The 16792-nt window shown below is 32.4% G+C and overlaps 1 protein-coding gene across 3 annotated transcripts; it reads left to right on the top strand.

The window, feature by feature from the left end:
- The first annotated feature begins 7224 nt into the window (after window positions 1-7224).
- On the top strand, window positions 7225-14753 carry LOC117914935 (protein disulfide isomerase pTAC5, chloroplastic). Of its 3 annotated transcripts, none has more exons than XM_034830460.1 (6): window positions 7225-7775; window positions 9153-9248; window positions 9475-9609; window positions 11003-11270; window positions 13588-13625; window positions 13712-14753. In XM_034830460.1, the coding sequence occupies exons 1-6, from the start codon at window positions 7269-7271 to the stop codon at window positions 13742-13744; spliced, it is 1077 nt and encodes a 358-aa protein (XP_034686351.1). In that variant the 5' UTR covers window positions 7225-7268; the 3' UTR covers window positions 13745-14753. The 3 variants fall into 3 exon arrangements, with proteins under 3 accessions (XP_034686351.1, XP_034686349.1, XP_034686350.1); XM_034830458.1 differs by having other exon boundaries at window positions 13725-14753; XM_034830459.1 differs by having other exon boundaries at window positions 7226-7775; window positions 11024-11270; window positions 13725-14753.
- The last annotated feature ends 2039 nt before the right edge of the window (window positions 14754-16792 follow it).

The following is a 16792-nucleotide window of genomic DNA, read 5'->3' on the forward strand; positions in this document are numbered from 1 at the left end:
CCTCCTATCCGCTTTCATTACTCTTCACATCATCATTTTATTTTTTGCCTCTTTCCGCCTTAAGTGATGAGAGTTGGTGATGAACTTGTTTGCCCACTTCTCTCTCACTACGTTTTCCATACGCCGCACAGATGCCATACTATCTTTTTGCCACCACTCTTTTTAAGTGTGGGTATGCTTGTTTATGTGGACATTTTTCTACTACAAGGTGAGAATTAAAATTAACGTGCATCCCACATCTGCTACTACAACTATCAGGTTACAAAAATTGAGTAATAAATAAATGATTGTGAAGTTTTAAGTATTCTCAGGTGGTGCTTGTTTTTTTTCACTTAAATCTAAATAGAAATTAATTTAATTTAATTATAAATATAACTTAATAATATTAAGTATTAACATGTTTGTTTTCTCACTTTGAATATCATTTTTTTTTTACCTTCTCTTTTTCACCCATTCAAAATTATAACCCTAATTCTTTTTTCCTTTTCTTCCATTTAATATTCTTCCTCAGTAGTGGCTTTTTTTTTTTTTTTTTTAACACTAAAGCATAAAATAATAAAATTCAGGCCAACAGTTGCTTTAATCGTTAACCCAACTAATAGTAAATTTAAATACTAAACAAACGCTCCTTTAAGAGGTTCAACTTGGAATCAAATGAGAGTAGGAAAAAAGAGGGGTTTATAAGAAGGAAAATGTCTTAGGAGTTAGAAATCAGTCTTGATTAATATAATGAGTTATGGATTTTGAGAGTTATACAAAGTAATGATCATAAAGATATTACTAATAATGGTGACATTAAACTGAGAATACATTTTTTATTTTTTATTTTATATTTTTAAAATTAAAAATAGTGTTAACATTTTTTTATAGAATATGATCTTATTACATTACATCCTTGAAAATTACTTTTAAGATTTTTAAAACTTAAGGTACTAAAACATATCTTTATTTAAAAAAAAAAAATTTCAAAAAATTATTATAATGTTAATATAAATCTCAAAGAATTATTGCATTTTATATGAAAATTATTATCATTTTTTTTTTTTTGTTTCTAAAGACGAAAAGTAAGAAATGTATTTAGACACATTGCCATAAATTAATTATGTAACAGCTCTGAATTTGAAAGTTATGACTAATAAAAGTAGTAATAGGAAAGAATGGAAGTGAATGAATATTTAGATATAGAAGCCAAAAAGAAAAAGAAAAAAGAGTTATGTGATGATAGATAGAAACTTGATTTCATTTTTTTAATTACTTCCAATTAAAAATTAAAATTGATTGAGGATGAATTTTTAATAATGAAACTAGAGAAGGAAAAACAAAATGTTGGTTTTATGGAATATTGACATGTTAAAATTACAAAATAGAAATAAGTGAGAGTATGGCTCATAAATATCATAATAACAAGAGATTAAGATTAATCAGCCATCAAACATGGGCATGAGCTGTTAGGTTGGACAAATCAAAGTTATTGCTTTCATTGTGGTGGAATGAAGACTAAGAAGGTGGAAAAATAAATGAGCCACAATTATTAAACCCAATACAAAAAGAATCAATATATACATATATATATATATATACATATATATATATATATATATATATATATATATATAGACAATGAAGACCCTATTGCATACCAAAAAGAATATGATCCTTTAAATCATTGCACTCAGCTACAACAATTCCTAAATTTCCCACACTTGTAAAATTCGTATTCCCTTGTCTATTGCAAAGTACCTATCTTGTTGCAATACTAATAACAATTTTAGATGCATAAATTATTATTTTTTTCATTTTTGATAGGTAAATTGAAGACAGTATTGATTATGAGAAAAGGGTGCTAAAAAAGTGTCTCAAAGTATACAAGAGGTATATAGTTGTCACATAAAGGCATAACCTACAAAAAAGAGGGTTACAGAAAACATCACTCATCCTCAACTAGAGGCCAACCAATAAAAAAAATTGATGAACGGAAGAGGCTCGTCATCTATACACAACTTTGTCTAAGACTAGAAAGTACAAACAAAAAAGTTTTTCACCCTTTGTACTGAAAATTCCTCATCATCAAAAGTAAGTTTGTTTCTTTCCTTCCAAATTGTCTGCAAGATATATAAAAGGGTTACCTTCCATGTCTTTTTACACTTCTTGCCCACAAAGTGGTCATGTCAACCAAGGAGAGTCTCTCTAATCAAGAAGGGTAAGACCCAAGTATTGAGATTGAGCCTCAAAAAGTAAGATATGATGTAACAAAGTTAGAATTAACTATCCCCTTGTTATCCCTTTGGTATATATTGACATTGATTTGAGCATTCAACCTATGTCTCTTACACTGTACATGACTTAGGTGCATTAGAAGTTGCATAGGAAATACAAGTTATGAGTTCTTTATAAGTAAATAAGTTGTTCATAGTTGGTTCATGGATTTGGACAATCTAGTAGAGACTGTAGTGCACTACCTCTAATTGGAAGAATGACTTATCTTGATCATTGGGATAGGTTTTCCATGGTGAGTGTATTAGAGTATGTGATGCACATTGGATAGGACCTACAGTGAATCATGATGCAAGACTATCAATTGTCATGATTTATCAAGTTGTTATACTGCATGAACTTTCAACCTTGAGAGGATATTGAATTTGTGCCAAAATTAATAAGAGGCTTTGACCTATAAGTAAGACCCTAAAATGACCATATATCCGTATGGATTGGGTCACTATTGATGGAGGTTGGTGGCAATAGGTATTCTCAATAGAGACCCCATGATATCTCATGTGATTGAGACAGTGTATCCTCTTGGGTGATCAAAAGGATATGTGATCATGAAATTTGTGATCATAGTAATTCCTTTAGTGGAATTTAACATATGCTCCTTGGAGTTAAAGCATGTCAATTGATCACATAATAAGTGAGATATGTAACTTAAGGATTTGAGAGGTAATCTTGATAGGTGATAATACTACCTTGTTAGATTATAGACATAAGTTCATGGGGAATCTGAATGCAGTGGATAATAGGTCACAGACTTGGTGTCTCGTTGTAATACACATAGGGTACTGGAGTGCAGTTGATTCTCTATAATGGGATGTTGAATCAATTTTAGAATATGATTCTGAGGGAACCGATACTCCTATGGGTCCTGGTGGTCCTCACTTTGAACTTATATTCATTGTTGTTACAACTTATGAGGGTTGGATGAGTTTTTAGTTCACTTCTATGCATAAATGCGTTTTGGTAATTACGCAAGGTTGCATAGGGATAAGTGAGTGGTATCTTTGGACTGAGCTAATTGATTAATTAGGCCTTGTATAGTTAATTAATCAATTAACAATCTTTTTGGGCTAGAGTAAGTGACCCAATCTAGAGAGAAAACCCTAGCCTTCACCTTTGAGATTTCCATCATCTTAGTGCCTAGATACAAAGAAGAGTCATTGGACAAAAGATCTTCAGTTTATGAGAAACACACTAGAATTACATAAGCTACATGCATGAGAATCACATGGGATGCGCACAAACCACATGCACAAGATTCGCATGCAATGTGCATAGACCATGTGCATGGGATGCACATGCGGGTAACAACATGAGGAGAGATTCTCTACTTTTTCTAAGCATGTTCTTCATTGCAAGGAATTGATCTGGGAACATCCAGATCCATGTATGGACACTTTATTCTCTAGATCTATTTTCTATGGTATCTTTATTGTTTTTGAATACTTGTTTATCCATTGTGATAGATCTAGAGTACCCTAAGGATAGTTGCATGCACCCTACACGATCCAAGGCATGGGAATGGAGTGATCCTAGGTTCCCAACATCAACACCAAGAAAAAGAAAAGAATGTTCAGATGGAGGGAAAATGTAGATAAAATGGGGGGGGGGGGGAGGGGGATGGTGTGATGGGTTGTGGGTATGGAAGATGAAGAAAATGTTGTGGTTTTTGGAGATGGTGGCAATAACGGCGTTGTTGGACGACATGAGGCATTAGTGGTAACTATGAATTGGAATGGGAGAGGAGAAAGAAGAAAAAAAAATTGATTAAATGGGATGAGAATAGGAAAAGGATGTTTGGATGGAGGGAAAATGAGGAAAATGTAGAAGAAAGGAGGGGGGGTCGATATGGAGTGTTTTTTGAAGGAAAAAGAAAAAGAAAAACTTTCAAACAAGTTTTTTACTTATTCTAAAAAACTTCTTTTATTAACTTGACCAAACATGTGTTTTTTTTTTTAATGAAAAAAAAATTGTTTTTTAGAATTTAGTTCCCAAACAATTTTTTTTCTTCTAAACACTCTCACACACACACACACAAAAACTTCCAAACAAGTTTTTTTACTTATTCAAAAAAACTTTTTTTTTTATTAAAACAACTAAACATGTTTTTTTTTTTTTGTGAAAAAAATTAATTTTCAAAATTTAGTTCCCAAACAAAGATTTATTTATTTATTTATTTATTTATTTTTTCTGAAAACACCAAAAATTGTTCTTAGAAATCATTCTTAAAAACTGTTTTTTCATAGCAGTTTTTAAAAACAACAACCAAACATTCCCTTAATGTTTTTCAATTTTACATCAAATTGTTCCTCATATTGAAATAAAATTCATCCATCCATAATAGTCATGAACTAGCTACATTGTCATCCATCGATTGATAGATCATTTCCCTAACTTCATTTTGTTGGAACATTATCAATCATGTGAGTACTTTCTCTTGATACTTGCTCATATTGTCCTAGAATATGAGAATAAATAATATAATATTAAAAAAATTCATATTCTTTGATTGAAATTAACATGGTTTTCATGTTGTAGTGTGAACAATATAATACATTTGCAATGAAATGAGAAAGTCCATCATTACTCCACAATTGCATAAACTTGATAATGAATATCCCATAATTAGTCCTGCAAGTAGTAATTAAACAAATCTTGAGTAATTTGCAAAGCAAATCTATACGGTCAAAACCTCTTAGACTTTTCTTGTCAATCATATACAATTTATAAAAATTAGGTATGAAATTTAAATTAAGTTGGAACTTGATTTGGTCTCATTTAAAAATTTCAAAAGTATAATACATAAAGTATTGTTGTAATATGTTGTACTCCTAGTATAATTGTGTCGTAAGTGTGGAGCATTTGTGTCGTACCCTTATTTATTTCGTATTAGTGATTCCTATTCGAATTCCATTCACATTGATATAAACACAAGTAGCCAATGTACTATTAAAGAATAAGTAGAAGGTGTTTATCCTCTATACAAAAAAAATGGTTAAAAGGATTGTGACCTAATTGAATGAGGTTAATGAAAAGAATTAATAATATTAGAGATACAATTTTCAAATTTATTTTTCAATCAATATGTCATAAATGTCTGGAAACAAGTAACCCTATGAATGCAATTTAATTGAGAAATTACTTTTATAAAAACAAGTATGCAATTTAATTCACCCTATGGTGTCCATTTCTGACATAAACCATACTAGGCTTATGGACAGAGAGTTGAGAACATCAACTTCATTCAAAATTTTAAAACTACAATACATAAGATGTTGTAATTTGTTGTACTAAAATTTATATTGTTAACGATCCCTATTAGAATTCCACTCGTACAATTATAAACACACTAAGTCATTGTATTATTGGAGAGCAAGTTTAGGGTGTTTGTTCTCTACTTACATACAAAATAATTGGTTAAAAAATGATGGTGATCTAATTGAATTGAGGTTAATTGAAAGGATTGATAATATTGGAGATGCAATTTTCAAATCCAATTTTCAATCCACACATCATAAATGTGTGGAAGAAGGTCACCCTACGAATGGACTTCATTTAAGAAATTTCCTTTTATAAAACAAGTCTACAAATTAAATTAAGTTGAAATTTAATTTTTCTTCTAATATCCATTTATGACATGAATCATACTAGGTCTACTGAAGGAGAGCTCAGAACGTCTAATTGTAGTCAAAATTTTAAAAGTATAATATAAAAGGTGTTGTAATATGTTGTATTAGTAGTGAAATTGTGTTGTAAGTGTAGGGTATTCGTTTTGTACTTTTATTTATTTCTTATTTTGGAAGTTTTGAAATTTTTTTCATAAGAATGGTACAATTATGTAATACTACAATGTGATAAATAAAAGCTCATCAAGCATTATAGGACATTCAAGAATTTTTCGTAAATGAAGAAGCTCATAGAACATTACCTTTGGGAGAAGATAATTGTTTTTCCCAATTGAAACCCCCAAATTAGTGATCAAGCTCAACCAAGAAAGAAATGTTTGAATTAAAGGCTACATAGTTGTTTGAACAATAAGGTAGACAAAGCATGTAAATGATTATATTAACATCAAGACAAAATTAAACATAAAAGTTATGAAAAAAAGTTAAAATAATACTCCATTTGGTTTCTAAGAAAATGAACAAAAATCAAGACCAAGTGAACTAGGGCTAGTTAAACCACATGGATTAGTTGAGGTTGATTTGTTTTATTTTATAAAAACCAAAACAATAGGAATCATAAAACCCAACACTTAATTTCTTTTATTTTCTCAGTAGCTAAGTGGGGAGAAAAATTTGAATAAGCAAAGAAACCCTGTGTAAGGGGTCGAAAGGCTGAGAAAGTAACATGATTGATGAAATTACAAGATATTTCATGTTCAAAACTATTAATTCTATAGAAGAAATACAAATGCAAGCTTCCTCCCATTCCTAATTTTTGGAAATTGAAATAAATGTGAAAGAACCTAGAAAGTAAAATAAAAGAAAATATTATTTTGTAATATAAATAAATAAAATGCAAGATAGTATTTGACATACGATGATAACTATAGGTTCCAAAATGATGCCGAGGGCACAACGATGATGACAAACACACCCTAATGATGATGACAAAATGGAACCCTTGAGGGCATTGGGAATGAAAGTGCAAAATCCTTTTTTTTTTTTTTTTCTTATTTCTGTTCCTTCTTTATTTCCTGACAAGTTTTATTTTATTTTTAAATTCTATTCCTTCTTTATTTCCTAACAAGTTTTATTTTATTTTTAAAGTTGTGAGTCAAAAGGTATCATATTGAGCCTCTCTTAATATTGAGTGACTCTTCGGTCATTTTCGCCCCAGCGGCCCAGCCCAGCCCGCCCTATTCGGTAATTCTCACTAAAAATAATAAAATATCTTGAAAGATGATATGAGACTAGGCTGACAGCCATGTTGCAAAAACACATTTATTGTTGCTTGTTTCATCTCATCCCAAGACGCAATTCAATTCCCATGCCATGACTTCCTCTTTACCTCTCCCTTCAAACCCTCCTCTCACTCCTCTCAACCACAGACCCCGCACTCGCCTTCCTTTCACTCTTAATCTCACTCCAACCCCCAAATTCCACATCTCTGCCACTTCTTCATCTTCCAATTGGGAGAGAGAAGAGGCTCGGTGGCTCCGAGAAGAACAACGCTGGCTCCGAGAAGAGCAGCGATGGTTGCGAGAAGAGTCTCGCTGGACCACCGAACGCCAATCCCTGCTCCGAGAGATTTCCGAGCTCAAATTCCGAGTCCAGCAACTGGAGCACCAGAGTTCGGTGTCCGCATCCATTCCCGACATCGCTGCGCTGTTGCAGCTGCGCAAGGATTCCGCGGAAGTGGCTAGGATCGCGGAGAGCGGGTCGAGTGCGCTTCCTATGGTTTTGGAGTCGAAGGAGGTGAAGGAGGAGAAAGTTGGAGACAAGAAAAAGAGGAAGACGTTGAGGGTAGGTTCTGAAGGAGAAGAGGTTCGGGCAATGCAGGTCTGCTCGCATTCTTTATTTCTTCTATCATCCATTTATTTTAAAAATACAAAACAAAGGCAAGTCTTATGTTTTTGAAATGCCTAGAATCTTTGGGAAATTATTGGCGCCTTAGTTAAGAAAAATGAAGCGAGTTTGTTAACAATTCTGTCAGGCCCTTCAACTTGAATAGGAAAAAGTTGCTCATTTATCTGATGTCCAACAGTGGATGATGAACAATGGATTTGATGGATGATGGTGCACACATTCAAATTCCAGGTGACCGAAGTTCTTTTCAGGACTCAATAATCGATCATAGAAAGAAGTTTCATGTGCCCTTAACTTTCTTTCTAGATCCTGTTACTTACACATTGGACATAGTGTTAGTGAACCAGGGTTTGCCTGTGCAATACCGCAGATATCTTGGTTGTGTTATCCAAGAGTTGGACCTTAGTGATGAAGGAAATTTGAAGAGCAAAAGAGCAAAGCAAAATCTCTGCATGATATGATTCATGTGAATACAAAAACTAAGTGATATCAGCATATGCAGCTTGAAACCGGATCTATTGTGGCTTTTAAAGCCTTTAAGAAGCTTTTGATTAGAGGAATGCCTTTTAGTTAAACTGGTTTTTTCAACAAGAACTTGAGAAGGTTGTATGAATATGTTGTAATTACTGTAGTTCTCTAGTATAAAATAATAGTGAATGCAAAGAAGATTTAGAAGAAGGAATGGAATATTTGATGCACAACCATTCACTTACATAAAACTGGTTAAATATCTTTTATATCATGATTATATATCATATAGATTTAGTTGGAACTTGTGATTTTAAGTTCACGCGAGGCACCTTGCTTTAATGTTTAATCATGGTTTTTTTATTTATTAAAAAAGATCATGTTTGGTAGCAGAAACTTAATTGTTTCTTTAGAAATGTTTCACTTTTGAAAATCAAAACAATTACCTGTTCATCTTTTTGTCAATCCAATTGTTAAAGTGCTTGCATTTGTTAAATGTAATATCACAACTTTTTCTAGAAATGATTATTTTCAATGTTTTTGAAAATTTGTTACCAAACATGTTCTTCGTGTCATTTTCATTCTTCTGTTTCCAACAATTCTCATTGTCACTACCAAAGAGAGCCTTGTTTTTTCTCTGTTCTTTTCTCTTAACCTTATTCTCTATGCTTCCATTATAACTTTTGTATTTTGTTGAACCATTTTATCTGTTTACGGTGAATGGAAAGTTTTTCTCTGCCTTTTTCTTTAAATATTCTTTCCAGTGCTTATTTTGTCTTTCTTTTTGTTGTTGTTTTTTTTTTTTTTTTTCTAATATGATCTAACACTTTCCTGGTGATGATATTCCAATTGGGTGTATTTGAACTAGTGTGATTTTGACAGGAAGCACTTCAAAATTTGGGATTTTATTCTGGTGAGGAAGATGTGGAATTTTCCAGCTTCTCAAGTGGGACTGAGCGAGCTGTAAAAACTTGGCAGGTGAGTTGTTTATTTTTCTTCATTCTAAGTACATTATTTATATTATGTAAATAAACCCCCCACACCCACCACCCCCCGTCCTTCCCCCAAATCATCAGGGTGAGGGCTTAAATCTCTTCCTAAGAGAAAAGCCATTGTATAGGTGAGCTAAATCTGAGCTGAATCCTGGTTTTTTATTCTATCCTTGCCCTTAATGGTTTCAATATCATACTGTTTTGCTTATCAGGCATCATTAGGTGCTCCTGAGAATGGCATTATGACTGCAGAACTCTTAGAAAGATTATTTATGGAGCAACATATTGAAGCTGCTGGCTTGAAAAGAAACATAGACCCAAAAGAAAATGATGCATCTCCACCAAAGGTACATTCCTGCTTAGATCTGTTTAGTTTGAGGTTCAATGGCTGTGTTTCCTACTGGACTATGCACTACTTGTTTTAAATTTTATATGAAATTTCATTTCTATCTATATATGAAATTAATTTCACAGTTGCTTGGTGAGCTGATGGATGTTTATTTCAAAATTTACATATTTGAGTGATGTAGCATTAGCGAAGGCTTGATCTAGGGTGTAGTGGGGAAGGGTGGTGCTTTTGTAGTTAAGGAAGTAGGCCTCCTAATTCATACCAATATGCAATGTACCTTTGTCATTTTTTTCTTTTTGATGGGCAAACACAAAAATATATTTGAGGCATCCAACAAAAGGAGGTGCATCCTATGTACACAATGGGTATACAACATGTGCCAAGAACAGAAGGGGGTGCATCCTACAACAGGAAGTTCAACGCTATAACTTATTCCCCTTTATTTCTGAAGTTTCAATGTAAATTTCACTTGATTGTATAATCCTTGATATTAAGACTACAGACATTCTTTATAGGGACATCCTCCATTCCAAACATCAGCTGGCCATTTCTCCTACTCATATCTCTGTGTTTTAACCATGTCACAATCATCTTCCACTGTGCTTTGACTTGTGTTAGAGCCAGATAATGCCTATGGCCCATGAGCCGGCAAACTTTCTCATAAAATTGTTGGCGGGGTATGAGACATTTAAAGAAATTATTTGTTGTTAATTTTGAATTTGCTTCTTTGTATTTTTTTTAATTTCATTTTTGTCCTTATTGCACATGATCAGAACATCTTATACAATTTTTACATCGCATGGACAGGGGAACCTATAGTTGATGGAATTCTGTCCATGGTATTGAACCTTTAGAACATATCCTACTTCCTACATGACTGAATATCAAAGCTTAATTTGGATGTTGACTTTAAGACCCTGAACGCATATAGTCAATCTTTTGGTTTTCAACTTAATAAAAATAAAATTCATTGATATGGATGAGTTTACTCTAGTGTCAAAGCGTTCAAACTATTGATCATATGCAACCTCAGAAATAACTTCAGTGGCTTGCTTTTGTCTACAAATTTCTATGGACACATTTTAATGTTTTATTATGGGAAATAACCCTAAGAAAATTCAGAAGAAGGCAGAAAATATATGATACCATTTCTGTAGCCACATAACTTGGCATGATGAGTTAAATGGACCAGTAAAAATTATGTGGACCTGGATTACTTGGTTTCTTGTTCTATATGCATATTTTCCAACATTACATTATGTTTCCAGACTGTATAATGTTGTGATTGATAGCATAGTGCCACATCTTCACCTGAGAAGGCTCATATACCTTTTTTCTTGAAGCAGAGTAACCGCTCAATCTCTTGAATTATGTGGTTAAAAAATGTCTAGTTGCTTCTGTTGGTTATTCAGGAGGGTGTAAATGGCGCTCCAGTTGCTTCTGTAACAGAAATATCAGAAATTCAGCAAAAAGTTCTAAAGGAAGAAGGATTCACAGAAGTTGAGGTATCTCAACAGCGTGTTTTTCTTCTTGGAGAGAACCGGTGGGAAGAACCCTCTAGGCTTGTTGGCAGGGACAAAAAGGGTGGTGGAAACAAGCCCAAGGATGCTACAACAAAGTGTCTGACTTGTCGTGGGGAGGGCCGATTAATGTGTACAGGTGCATGCTAGTTATCTATTTTATATTATTCTTGTCATAGCAATACCAGTTATATTTGAGAGAGAGAGGGGGTTCCATTTATTCTGCATAGGTAATTTTATACTATGCTTGTCATTAGGGGTAAAAATTGGATGGGTTGGATCAGGTTGACAGATAACCTGAGCTCAACTCATGCATGAAACTCATTTGGTCAAGGCTCAATCCAATCTAAGGTTCGACCCAAGTTGTTCAACCTAAGCCTAACCCAAGCATATTTTTCTAAACTAGGGTTCAAATCAAGTTGGGCTTAGGTTAGTAAATCTATATTTGGGTTGGCTAGATTAATAAACATTATATAAGCTTAATGTCCTTTTATCTAAATATTTTACTAATCAATTATATTTAATAAATAAAAAACTATTAGTTACATATATTTAAATAGAATTCTAGAACCTTTGCAAATCAATATGTCAATATATAAGTTTATAACAACATCCATTCACTTAATCAATTCAATAGCTACAACCCGATTCTACAATCAATAAAATGAATAAGAAGTTTTAAAATTATTTAAAAAAAAAAAAAACTTCACATAAGGTTAAGTGATAATCTACCTATCAAAAAAAAAAAAAAAAAAAAAAGGGGTTAAGTGATAATCTCAGCAATTTCTAAGTCAACTATCAAAAGAAGAGTAAAAGTTATACTTGCTTACATTTTAAGATGAAATTCCAATTCTCATTCAAACAACTCTTCGCATTTAGAAGAAAGAGTGATTGCACTTATATATTTCTTAAAGTAACTTAAAAGTTCATAACTAATCGTTTCACCTAAAAGTAAAACCAAGAAAGGTAAATATCAATTGTTCATGACACCAAAAGAACCAAAATCCTTATAGTGCATCAATCCTCAATTCTACATCATTTCCTAACATTCAAAAAAATTAATATATCTTAATATAAATGAAATGAATATTATTACAATACTATTAAATATTATATATTAACACACATTTATAATTTAAATTTTATCCATAAATATATAATTGGGTTCGAGCTAGGCATGGGTTGCTTGAGCCTCTAACCCGTGCTCAACCCAAATTTTTTACATTTTTTTTGTCTAAGCCCAACCCAAGTTATAAGTTAAGTTACCTAAGCTCATAAAAAATTAGGTGGGTTCAGGTTGAGTTGAGCTGAACCCATCTAAGTTGCAACATTACTTGTTATAGAGAGGAGTGGGTGAGAGTTGCATGGGCTAATTTTTTATTTTACTTGTAGAGAGGTCTAGTTATTATTTACATACGAGTGAGAGAGAGAGATTGTTGCACATGCTATTTTTATATTATACTAGTAGAGAGATCCAATTATTATTTACACGAGAGAGAGAGTTTGGGGGAGGGGGCGATAGTGGGAAGAAGGGAAGGTGACATAGTTGTCCATTTAATATTATGCTTCTCACAGGAAGTCACCAGTTATTCTTTATATTCTTGAGAAGGTACAGTTCTTGTCATAGCAATTATTATCAATTATTGCTCATCATTTCTTAACATATAACCTATAGTTGTCCATTTCATATTATGCTTGCCCTAGGAAGTCACCAGTTCATGTTTACATGAGGGTTGACAAAGATTTGAGCAGCTGTAATTTTCATTGCTCTATAAAAGAACCAGAAAAAAAAAGTTTATTTTGTTTGTTTCATGGTCGAATTTGATTTCATATTTAATTTTTTGCAAAAAAATTGATGGTTTAAACTAAAATTATACTATAACCATCCCTTAGCATAGAATGGACATAATATATTAACTATGTGCATTTCGACCTCAAGTTAATGATCTCGACTGGTCTGTTTAATCTGATTGATGCCATTTACTGACCTGTAAAAGAGGAATGAAAATCAGATGTATTTTTATATCTTGGCAATGGAAAACAAAAAAGGCACACATGAGCATTCTTCTAATAATTTGGCTCATTTATCTGATGATTTCTTGATTTTCATATAAAAAGAACGAAAAATGGAGTACTATCTGCTGTTTATTCTTTTTTAAATGAAACTTTGGATCATTTTCTTATGATACTTTTTGAGAATAATGTAAGCCTTTTGCTGTCAGCCAAGTGGCTCCCCTTCAAAGCAAAATTAACATAAGATCTTGGCACTCAGGGAAATATCTTGTCCTTAAAAGCAAGAAGAAAAATGAAAAGAGCCTTGAGGTTTTACAACCAAGGAACCAATTTTTGAATCAAACTTGAAAGTAGTTAGGAATTGGTTTTGGTAAAGAGAAAGATCTTGACTAATAAAGGTTTCAGCCTATTCATTCCAGCTAACTTACATTGGTATGTTGCAGAATGTGATGGAACTGGTGAGCCAAACATCGAACCACAGGTAAGGGAATGCTTGAGATCCTTGACAAATTTTGCTTTAGTAACTGTTCTCCTCGTATTATTTATGATTATGATCCCATACCTAAGTTTTGTGGTGCAGTTTCTGGACTGGGTAGATGAAGGGGTCAAGTGTCCATACTGTGAAGGCCTTGGACATACAATATGTGATGTATGTGAAGGAAAAACCACGATATAGGTGTAAGGCGCAGTTACTCATACCTCGATGTCTGTATTATATAGTCATTGATTATTTTACAGTCATAGACATAGGTATGGTAAAAGAAATGAGATACACAACAATTTTACAACAGAATGGTCGTGGGCATGTCGCCGAAAATGTTCATTTCTGATATGTGAAGCCACGGTCTATTAAAGTCTTTCCACCACTTCCAGTCTTCAACCCGGCTTTACACTTCCGAAACTACACAAACAGTGGACCTTGTTTTCCATTGTACCTGCGGCTCTCCATTGCCCTATTTGCTGATAGGGGTAGAACTACCAGCACTGTCACAAAGCTTCCACCTGGCAGGTTTGGAGGAACTTAAGATTATTGTAGCTGACGGGAGTGGATGGCTCAGGCCAGAGATGGACATTCTTGATAACATCGTGGGGGGGTGCTGGTTGCTGGTTGCAGGCTATAGTGCAGTAGCCACTACCATAACCTTCCTTATACAACACACTGGAGAGGGACCCAACATCCAGGAGACGATCCTCAAAGTAAATCCTCTTACGTGCTCCTTTAGCTTGGATTGAATTGGGTGTCCTCTTCCTCCTACGGATCAACAGAAAAAAAAAAAAAAAAAAAAAAGAAGATGAAAAAGGATGGCCCAGTTAGTCCACCCCTCTGATAATCAAATTAACCATGGAATGAAGTGAGAGGACAATAGATAAAAAATGAAATGTTTTCGTATCTTTCTTTCCAAAACTGAGGCCTCTTTTTATAATTTCTTTTTGGTAGGTCGTTCATGGAAAGGTAATGAAAGATGGTGTCGGCTAGTGTTAAATGATTTTGGTTACATCCATCTTGAAGGCTCTTCCCATTATGTGATTGATATGAAATAACCTTTAAGGTTTTGACCATTATGTGATTCAGCCCTTTATCAAAGGTCAAATTCTACGACCTGCAATAGATCCTTAGATGAGTGTAGATCCTTTCTATCATGTGATGATGGTCTAATTGTATTTATTGTGTTGCAGTAAGATAGGTCCCCCAATGGCATCGTAGTATGTGGTATATGGACGTAGGGCACCACTCTTTTGACCATGCCAAGTGGTAAGGAATTTCCATGTCCCATATCTTCCCCTGTTTTGTTAATTTAGAGAAATACATGAGTATATCAAAGTGGACAAGGCACGCTCTTTTTTAAGGCAACAAGTCTTTTCGTCTCCTTGAGATATCATTGGTAAGTCAATTGACATTTGTTCTTATAAAAGTGGCTTTAGTCTTTGCATTTTCACTTTTTGCTTTTCTTCTTCTTAGCCTCTTCTTCAAGCTTTGTTCTTTAAGGTAATGGTGAATTTGAGAGATATCATACAATGCTTCGAGATTCCTTCTTTGTTATGATTTTGCCTTTCCACTAAAGAACAAACTTCCTTCTTTAAGGTTAAGAGAATGCTTAATTCCTATAAAGCATTTGAAGGTGGTCTTCATCTTCCCCTATTGTTGCTTTGTGTCATTTTTTTTTCTTTTGTCAAGGTGCTTTGGTACCATTTCAATTCCAACACCATGAGCATTTTGATGGTGATGGCCATGGAACAACTACAAAATTAGTTTGAAGTTACTCTTTCTATACCAAGTAAAGCGTCATAGCATTAATACATGATGTATTGTGGATTCGTGTTTTTCATGTCTCATGACGAGACTCGTTTTTTATTTATTTGTGAAAAATTTATTTTTAGAAAAAGACTTGGAGTTGCCACTTATTTTTATTTTATTTTTAAAGAAAAAACAAAATAAGAAAGAAAAATCCTAAGTGTGACTCCTAAAGGAAAAATAGGTCTGTGAAAAACAGAATCTGAGTTCGGGGGTCATGTTACTTGTTGAGAAGGTACAATGGTAAGTAGTAGCACCCATCTAAGCCTGTATACATACAACCTTTACTAAACGAATTAAGGAAATTGTGACAATTAATTAATTAATTATGGATACCAAGAAAAATAATTATGTAAATGAGTATATACAAATCATGGTGAAAATCAATATATATAAGAATAATGATGAAATCTAATTACAAGAATACACAAAATAAATAACAAGAGAATTATGTAAAATGATTTATTGAACTATAATAAAATATTAAAAAAAAAAATAGTTTTCAAGAAATTTCAAAGGATTTTATTAAAAATGATTTTGAATTAATGATTTCAATTTATTTATTTACAAAAAAGGAGTTTCAAATTATTTTCAATTAATGATTTGATTTAATTTCATTTGTATTTAATTTTTTTTTTTAAAAAAAGTTATTTGCACTTATTGTATCAAAAGAATTTATTATAAAATTTCAATTTGGCAACAAAAATTATTTTTACTTGCTTTTACAAAAAATTTACAATTTTATTTACAAAAGTATTTAAATTTGTGTTTATTTAAGAAAAGTGACTTACACAAATTATTAAAAAGAATATAACTTTATTTGCAAAAGAATTTTTAATTAAAAATTAATTTTTGGGACAACTTTATTTACAAAAAAAAATTTAGACAATTTTTATTAAACAAAGAAATTTTTGGACAATTATTATTAAAATCAAAATTTCAAATTCTATTAATTTTTTTTTTTTTGGATTTTTCTAAAAGATTTTTTTTTCTGAATTTTTATAAATAAAAAAACTTTCTTTTATTAGGAAGAATATTTTAAAATTATTATTTTATTAGAACATATTTATTGAATCATTCCTTTTATTTAAACGAAATTTCTTATTTATTCGATATTCAATTTTGTACACACTCAATAAATATATACAAACAAATATTTACAAGAACTAATAGAAATAAAACCAAATAAAACTGAGAAATAAAACGTGTACTCAAATAAGCTTACAACAAGCTCAATGTTTTCCTATGGATTTTTGAGTCTCACTTTCTTTCATAAAATTTTGTGCTCCACGTGTCATAAATCCGTACCCAGCCAATGGAATTGCAAAATGAACCCATGCAAAATAAAAAATAGT

The sequence above is a fragment of the Vitis riparia genome, chromosome 5 (genome assembly GCF_004353265.1).
Source record: "Vitis riparia cultivar Riparia Gloire de Montpellier isolate 1030 chromosome 5, EGFV_Vit.rip_1.0, whole genome shotgun sequence".
NCBI classification, from domain to species: Eukaryota; Viridiplantae; Streptophyta; class Magnoliopsida; order Vitales; family Vitaceae; genus Vitis; species Vitis riparia.

What these genes read in the sequence shown, in the direction of transcription:
- LOC117914935 (XM_034830458.1), top strand. Translation starts at nt 7,269, where the DNA reads ATGACTTCCTCTTTACCTCTCCCTTCAAACCCTCCTCTCACTCCTCTC. An exon ending in GGGCCGATTAATGTGTACAG is followed by an intron (nt 11,271 to 13,587) that starts GTGCATGCTAGT and finishes GGTATGTTGCAG; the next exon opens with AATGTGATGGAACTGGTGAG. An exon ending in AGCCAAACATCGAACCACAG is followed by an intron (nt 13,626 to 13,724) that starts GTAAGGGAATGC and finishes TTTGTGGTGCAG; the next exon opens with TTTCTGGACTGGGTAGATGA.